General features: G+C 35.5%; 1 protein-coding gene across 1 annotated transcript; it reads left to right on the forward strand.

Annotated features, from left to right (window-relative positions):
- The first annotated feature begins 796 nt into the window (after positions 1-796).
- LOC112738141 (cytochrome P450 CYP736A12) lies at positions 797-3455 on the forward strand. Its single transcript, XM_025788456.3, has 2 exons — positions 797-1680; positions 2464-3455. Exons 1-2 carry the CDS (start codon positions 988-990, stop codon positions 3307-3309), a joined length of 1539 nt encoding a protein of 512 aa, XP_025644241.1. The 5' UTR covers positions 797-987; the 3' UTR covers positions 3310-3455.
- The last annotated feature ends 6069 nt before the right edge of the window (positions 3456-9524 follow it).

Genomic DNA, 9524 nt, shown 5'->3' on the forward strand with positions numbered 1-9524 from the left:
ATAAAAGAAAGAAGATGATGCTAATAATGAAGAAGTTGACGATAATGTTTAAGAAGAGAAGGAGAAAAAATAGTTTTGATTTATTTAGAGTTTATTAAAAAAAATAGTACTGAAATTTTTTAAATGTGATACTAAAAGTTTCTTAAGTATCATACCGAAATTTTTTAACAGTGGCACATATATTCTATTAAGAGAGTAAAACATGAAAATTATGAAAATATAAAAAAAAAATTTTTAACCGAGATACACATCTTTGTTAAGGAGGAGAAAAAATTTTAAAATTGTATATAATTTATTAAAAAAATATCATTTTTAATAGATTTTTTGTGTCATTAACAATAAATTTATGTGACTTTACTAATTGTGCAATATTGAAGTAAGAAGAAAAAAATAATGATAATGATAATAATGATAATAAAGATGAAAGAGGAGGAGCAGAAAAAAAGAAGAGAAGAAACTAAACGAAAAATGAAAAAAATAAAGGAAAAGGGGGAGGAAGAAAAAAAAAAGAAAAAAAAGAGGTGAAAAAGAAAGAAATAGTGATAATAATTATAAAGATAGCTGAGGAGAAAGAGAAAGAACAAGAACGAAAATAAAAATAAAAATATAAGCAGCATGTGCATAATAAATTATTAATTAAATAATTAATAGTGGTAGGTATAATTATTATGTAGTAGTTGTTAGTTCTGCATCAAAATTTTTTATCATAGTAGTTGTTAGTTGAATAGTTAAATACAAGTGGTCCGTTTTGGACAGCAGCAAGGCTAATATTGAAAATTCCCACAGAAAATCTTCTAACCAATCTAAATAAGGTTACTACCCAGAAGCTAAGTAGAACTCCAGAGTGTTTAGACATACGCAATAAAAGAATAGCCTAGCATATAATGTATAACTAGATGTAGCAAAATCCTTGTCTAATTTGTATGAAAGCCCTCTAAATCAAAGCCAAGAAAGTCAGTAAACCAAACACATCTACCAAACAAAACTATGTTTCCAGCAACCATACCATTACTTCCAGTGCTCTTTGTCACACTCGCCCTCCCTATCACTGTATTGTTCCTAATAAGAAAACATCATGATAGATCACTCCCACCGGGACCACAGGCATTTCCGGTCTTCGGTAACCTGCCCATGCTGCTGGGGAAGTTCCCACACCGCACACTCCAAGCCATGGCCCAAAAATACGGCCCAATTATGTCCCTTCGGTTAGGGCAGATCCCAGCCCTCATTGTTTCAAACTCTGAAGCCGCAGAAATGTTCTTAAAGACACACGACGCTAGTTTTGCGAGCCGTCGCAAAACCCAGGCAAGCGAGTACGTATCATACGGCTCCAAAGGGCTGTTGTTCTCGGAGTACGGTACGTACTGGCGCAACATGAAGAGATTGTGCACGTCGCAGCTTCTGAGCGCGTCGAAGGTGTCGTCTTTTGCTGGTGTTAGGGAGAGAGAAGTGGAAGCGACGGTGAAATCGATCAAGAGAGCTGCAGCGAGAGGTGAGGTGGTGAATATTACTGAGGCGGTGAATCATCTTGTAGAGGATACAACGTATAAGATAGTGATGGGGCGTAGTAGGGATAATGAGGTTGATTTGACTGCCCTAGTTCATGAGGCTATTAGCGTCAGTGGAGCCTTTAATATCGCAGATTATGTGCCCTGGCTTGGATCTTTTGACCTTCTTCTGGTACTTACACTATGAAACACATGGAGTAATTCCTGTCTTTTGTTTTCATCTTTTTCGATCCGATAAGATGATAAGATGCATTTTTAGTTAGCACATTCTAGAATGACTAGGGTGACTACCATAAAAATTAAAATAATAACCCTTTTATTATTTAATAGAGTAAAATATCGTTTTTGTCTCTAACATTTGGGCTAAATTCTATTTGTATTTCTACGTTTAAATCGTTTTATTTTTATCCCTAACGTTTATAAAAGTGATTCAATGTTATCTTACTATTAATTATACTAACAAATCAGATTATATTTTTCAATTATTCTCACTTAGATGTATTCATTTTCAATTAGGTCTCACTTGTATGTGTTCGATTTTAATATTATACCTACTATTTGTGTTTAGATTCAATTATGTCCTTAGAAAAGTGAATTATATAAATATTGTAGGAATTAGTTTCAATTTTTGATGAGTTATTTTTTGGAGTAGATCATCGATTTTATCTCAAACATTTGTATTCTAATTTCAAGAAGAGATTTTTAAAACTCAAACTAAAGCGCTCATGATGTGTAATTGACGGCAGGATAACATTGAATCACTCTTACAAACGTTAGGGATACAAATAGGACGATTTAAATATTAGGGACACAAATAGGATTTACCCCAAATATTGGGGACAAAAACAATACTTTACTCTATTTAATAATATTTTTTAATTAAAAAAATTATTATCAAAATATTTTTATACTAAAATTTATCCTATCAGTTGAGCTATTTAATTTAAACTTTCAGGGATCCACACGAAGGTTGAAGAAAATTGCTAAAGCTGTTGACCAAGTGTTGGAGAAGATAATTGAGGAGCATCACACTAGAGGTTCTGGTTCGGGTGCATGCCATGCCTCGAGGGACCACAGGGATTTCATTGACATATTACTCTCCCTTATGAACCAACCCGTTGATCCACGTGATGAACAGAGCCAAGTCATGGATCGAACCAACGTTAAGGCTATACTCCTAGATACTATTGCAGGGTCATTTGAAACTTCTGCAACCGTTATTGTATGGGTTTTATCCGAGCTGTTAAAGCATCCAAGAGTGATGAGAAACCTTCAAGACGAGCTAGCTAATTTGGTTGGATTGAACAAATTTGTGCAAGAGACCCATTTGACAAACCTAAGTTACTTGGATATTGTGATCAAAGAAACATTACGATTACATCCTGCTGGAGCATTTTTTCCCCGCGAAACAATTAAAGATACGATGGTTAATGGTTATCATATAAGAGAAAAGACAATAATCATAATAAACTTATGGGCATTGGGAAGAGATCCTAAGGCATGGTCTAATAACGCTAATGAGTTTTATCCCGAAAGATTTTTAACTAAAAATTTTGACTACCGTGGCTACAGCTTTCAGTTTATACCATTTGGTTCTGGTAGCAGAGGATGTCCTGGAATACACCTAGGACTAACTATGGTGAAACTTATTGTGGCTCAGTTAGTACATTGCTTCACCTGGGAATTACCATCGAACATGACGCCAGATGAGTTGGACATGAACGAGAAATTTGCACTCACACTGACTAGAGCCAAGAACTTACATGCTGTGCCAACGTATCGTCTTCTTTGTGAAGTCTAAAGGATACACCTTGATTTATTATGCGTACTTGTTATTGACTCTACTTTGTTCACTACGATATGTTCTTTTTTTCCCGTATGTAATAGTAGATGTCTCACTTTAAGACTTAATTTAACACTATTTTATAAATTTATGATTTCTATCAACTTATATGCATCTAATTTATCCCCTATTAGATTTAATAAATGGCCAAGATTTTGGTGGCAATGCCAAGGGTGGATATGAATGACTGAGGTTTCACCAACAAATGAAAGAGCAACACATATCACTATGATAATTGATCATACTGATAATTAAATCATTGGTAGCTCATCAACTTATCCATTAATGGGGTCATGACAAACAAAAATCCATTTATGGGGCTACTCAGCCCTCCCAAAAAACTTATCTTGGCTTATCGGGAAAAAATGTTTATTTTGGATATACAACAAATATAAATCACAATTAATCCATTAATAAATAAATTAAGGTCCAAGTAAATAACTTAATTAAGCTTTTTATGAAAAAATATATTAAATAATAAATGATTATATTAAAAGTAGCTTATAAATAAGTTATTTTGTATTTGAATTTTTAGTTTTAAAAGTACTTATTTTATAAAAATGTAGTAAAAAAGTAGTAGTATTATGAGAGAAGTCATTTTTTTAACTTCTCTATAAGCTCCTAAGAGCAACTCCAATGCTAAGAAATAGAGTTCTTCTTCTGATATATGGGGACTCAATTACCATTGGAGTGAAAAGGGAAGGAGGACTCTTCACGTGGATCAAGGTTGAGAGTCCCTCTAAACAAGGACTTGCAACAACCAATAAAATTATGCCAGGTGATAAGTTAATAAAATAAAAATAAAAATATATTAAATATATATATTAAATAATTATATATCTATTTAATTAATTATTTATATTAATTATTTAATAATTAGTTATATTAAATTATAATTAATATAAATAATTATGTTAAATTAATATCAAATATTATTTGTATTGTTATATTAAATCATAATTAATTAAATTTATTTTACATAAAAAATAAATTTAATTTTTACATATTATAAAATAATTTTTAGTTGGATTATTTATTTTTATTTATAAAATTTAAAATACTAATCAAATTTAAGTTATTTATTTTAATATTTTATAATATTGAATTATTTTGAATTTATAAATTTAAATAATATTATTATAAAAAAATAATAATTATATTAATTTTAATTACTTTAATTAATTAATTAAGTAGGACCACAATAGGGATTAAAATTAGTTCCTTCTAATGGAGAAGAGAGAGATTCTTTGAATTCTTATTTATTGTTTATGATGCAAAAACTGATGTGGAGTTACTTTTTATGACAGGTGGGCCATAAATATGGACTGGAATGAGTTCCCTACTACTGGAGATGGTCTAAATAGCTTCTTAGAAAGCCACAATTTGGTTTTGAAAATTGCACCCGACATTAATACTACTATATATTTTTCATAAGTCAAAATACTAAAAAAAAGTTACTTTTAAAGCTTCCAAACAACCCTAATTATACTGGTTAGTAATTCATAACTCCTAGGATTTGACTTATATTCTACAAATTAAATAGACGAGATAAAAAAAATTTAAGTTACAAATTAAAATCTGAATTTAATTTGAAAGATATATTTTTTTTTTACCAAAGATAGGAGACTCGAATCCGCAACCTCTTCATTTGAAAGATATTGAAATACCCACCAACTGCTTTTTAATTTTGATATTGGTCTCACAATGTTAGAGTTTGGTGTATTTTTACCCTAATATGAATTAGTTTTCAAAAATCTTATCCTTAATCCTCAAATTTGTTAAAAACACTTGTCTGTATAGTTTTCACAAATCTGAACACCTTATTTGTGTACCACCAAATCTCAAATTTCTGTTTTCATAAAATTAGACCATCAAATTTTTTTGAGTTCTATTACGGATTTTTTTAATAAATAAAAAATATTTTATTTATTAAAATAAATAATTTATAGTATTTTTAGGAAACTCTATTATATCTTTTCTCTCATTTACAGTGTAAACGAAATAAGAATACACATAACCGTAAACGAAATATACTGTAAACGAGATAAGACATAAAACAACGTGGTTGTATCACGTTTGTACACCTGGTGTATAACGATTTTATCTTGTTTACATTATAAATAAAATAAGAGAAGATGCGGTGTATATGTATAATCGTTTACATCGCCCTTTAAATAGACATTTGTCCCATTTTTAGGTTTATGTTAGAATGTATAACCATAATGAGGGTACTTTTATAGAACTAGTCTACCATATATGTTAAGTGGATGAATACATTATTAATAAGGATTAATTGGTAAGGTATGATTTTAGGTATTAATGAAATTAATTTATTAGGTAAATTTTAATTTGATTTTGTTTTTATTTAAGTTAATTTATTAATTAGATATTTATTAATTTAGTTATTAATTATTTAAGTAAATTTTGTTATTTAAATTAATATATTAACTTGATGTTTATTAATTTAGTTATTAATTACTTAAGTAAATATTTTTATTTAAATTAATATATTAACTCGATATTTATTAATTTAGCTAATAATTATTTAAATAAATATTTTTATTTAAGTTAACTGATTAACTAGATATTTACTAATTTAGTTATTAATTATTTAAGTAAATATTTTTAATTAAATTAATTTATTAACTAAATGTTTCTATAGTTATTTGTTAAGTTAATTTAATTATAAGTTAAATTATTATGTTAATGTTTATCTGTTTATTTGTTTTGTTAACTTTGATAGTGTTATAGCTTTTTAGATTTTTATCTAGGATTTTTTTTATTAGAGGCCTCGCTTGATTTTTTCGAGGCGAGTGAGTCACACACATGCACTACCAGATGCCATTGTCCCCTACTTGAGAGAGGCTAGTTTTGGCGACACTGTGTCACTTAGAGACTTTGTGTTTGATAACTCCCTGATCACAGTATTTGTGGAGCGATGGTGTCCTAAGACCCACAATTTCCACCTGCCATGGAGTGAGTGCACAATCACCTTGCAAGACGTTGCGTACCACCTTGAGTTACACGCGCATGGAGAGCCAGTAGGTGGGTATTTTTGGGATTTTCAGATATGGTATGAGACCGAGACCTGGGAGTTGGTGGAGCGGCTACTTGGTGCCATGCCTCCTGTAGTTTAGCAGTAGGGTGCGCAGAGGAAGGAGTGTTTCTCCCTCAGGTTGATATGGCTTCAGGAACGACTTCGGCAGATGCCCGATACCCATGATCCAGACACCCTCTGACAGTACACGAGGTGTTACATGCTACTGATAATTGGGGGTTACCTAATGATTAACAAGTCAAACAATCAGGTCCATCTCCGGTGGTTGCCACTGCTTGAGGACTTTCAGCGGCGCGGTGCTCTGTCTTGGGGATCGATGGTGCTTGCATGGATGTACTAATCCCTATGAAGTGCAACACATCAAGCCACCACAGACATTGCAGGACGCATTCCGCTGCTAGTCTCTTGGATATACCAGAGACTTTTCCAGCGGTGTCCACCTGAATGATAGGTTTATATGTACCCCATGGTTGCGAGATAACAGTTACTTATGGTTTTCTTCTTCTTCATTTATGTAATTCAACATGATGTTTGATAAATTGAAGCATTGTTATTCTTATAAATGTCTACAGGTTGATAGGTATGACGCAGTAGAGTAGTGACCAGCATAAGCAAAGAGTCTTCCGAAGGCGTCGGGACTTGGATCAGCTTCAGTTAGATGAGGTAGGCGAGATTCTTTTATTCAGTTACACTTGCATGAATTACTTATGTTGTTTTAGTACCTATTACTGATGATTATTTTACAACGTTGTTCCTATTGACGTTGTCAACGACCTTGCACTGCAGGAGCTCTGCCTGATATGGTTGAAGAATGAGGCAGAATGGGGCACATGATGTGTGTTGTTCCCCCCGTCTGTTTCAACATCATAGAGTTTCACCATGTTGACCAGGTGAAGCACCAGTTTGGTGGCAAGCAGCCAGTGCTAGCTGCCCCAGTCAACATCGACAGGTTTCTAACCACCACAGGATGGGGCAAGAATGTATGGTGGCCTACCAAGCTTTGGGAGTGGTATGATGGTTGGAGGGCTCGATTTGAGGAGGGACATCGGATATCCATTCAACCATTCACAGACTATCGTCCTACGCAAGAGTATTGGAATTGGTTCTAGCAGGCTTGCCGCATTAGACACCTGTCAGGGCAGCATGTGCTTGATGACGCCAGGCTATTGGACTTACCTGGTGATGTCCAACCTACTGCCAGCCAGCCGAGGGACATCCTACACCTTTCCCAGGATGTTCCTGATCGTTGTTGGCATGCCAAGGAGGTTTAGCCAGACATCCAGAGGCCTATCAGGAGAGAGAGGGTGCTAGAGATCACGGAAGAGCATGGAGGGACAGGGTTAGGCCTCGTAGGGAGCGCTTGGATGTGAAGTTTGAGGAGGAGGCTAAGTATAATCGACAGGAGGAGCATGGTGATTCGCCAGGCGACTAAGATGACTCACTGCCTTTATCACCCTGTCCTCCACCTCCACCACCACCTCCACCATCGGGTTCACATTCCCAAGCAGGTCGGGACACTTGGGATATTGCCCTGTCTGGATGGCATGACCTCGGGACATCCACCAGTCATCACGAGCCATCAATGGTCAAGGAAATCCAGTTTTAGGAGGCATTCCAGATTCGTACCACCGACTAGCATATGATGCAGTGTCTCGCCGACCAGTTTAGCACGGGGAGGGAGCAGAGCATCGGGCATGTTCATTAGCATTTGTCTACTCCTATGGCTACCACAATTTGGGTTTCAAACACTTCACTAGGAATTGGCACTTCATACGGCACACATGTCCGACCCAGTGCCTAGTATGCGACACCACCATTGGCAAACTATGGTCTCTTGAAGATGGCATCCCAGCCGATGCCACCACCTCCGTGTCCTCCCCCTACTCAACCTCAGCATCAGCCCTATCCATATGCTACAGTGCCTTACTTAGACAATTACTTTGTCCCTCATCATCCACTACCTCCATAGCCACCACCCTAGTCACAAGATCCCTCTCCTCACCCACAGCCTCCTCCGGACCCACATCCTAGCAGACCTCACCGATAGGCACAACCTCCGCAATGTGGTAGCGGACATTGCCTGCATTATCCGAGTGATCAGCACCGATGATGTTGTTATACTGTTACTCTATGTTATTTCATATGTTGTTAAAGTTGTATTTTGGTAACACTATCTATGTTTGTATACATCGTTGATGTAACTTGTACTCTCTATGTTGTTTAGTTTGTAAGCCACCTTTATGGTCTCTGTATAGATGTTATATATAAATGTGTTACGTTGTTGTATTTCAAATTTTAGAATTCAAGTACAATATAAATGACGTATGAATGGAAACACCATTCGGGTACAAGATAATCAAAGTAAATACACATCACTTATAACATTCAGTTTCATAATAACCGAAGTAAGCAAAGAACAAAGTGAACAATCAAAGGAACTACACAAACAACAATCGCAAATACCAATGAACAAAGTGGTGACACTAAGCTAAGCCTCGTCTGTAGGCTGGTTTGCACAACTTCTCCAGGTATTGACCGGTTTGCCTGCATAAACCACACCTCTTCTCTTGGCGCTCACCCTCATCCATCTCATTATGAAATCTGGTAGAAATAGGTTTGCTAGTAGCCTTTCTGCACATGGCTAGATTAGGACGCACCCGTGACCTATGTCACTCCATCCAAAGCTTCTCGTTTGGTATCGGTGGGAACTCCGCCTCATACACCTTGAAGACAGCCTCTTGCATGTAAACCAGATGCAAGTAAGGTTCCCATTCAACACTTGCAGTGGCACAAGCGGCAAGTGCATGACGACATGAAAAATAGAGTGACTCGAAAAGGCCACAGTGACACGTGCTAGCCGTCAACCGAACCCAGAACGAACCTTACAACCAACTCTCGAAAGGCTCTAACTCCTCAACCACAAAAATTGAAGCCCGTCTGTCGCAGTGAGTAACCCACATATTCGAGATTATCTCTCTGTTCTCCTTAATAGTAGCTATCAGCCATTGGGAAAACTGATTCCCCGCCCCCAACTATGCCTGTGCCCCCTGCCCTTCCTGACGAACAACTGCTGCAGCCTCTCGTAGGTGCATCGCACGATGGCTGAAATCAGTAA

Source organism: Arachis hypogaea, chromosome 13 (assembly GCF_003086295.3).
Source record: "Arachis hypogaea cultivar Tifrunner chromosome 13, arahy.Tifrunner.gnm2.J5K5, whole genome shotgun sequence".
Classification (NCBI taxonomy): Eukaryota; Viridiplantae; Streptophyta; class Magnoliopsida; order Fabales; family Fabaceae; genus Arachis; species Arachis hypogaea.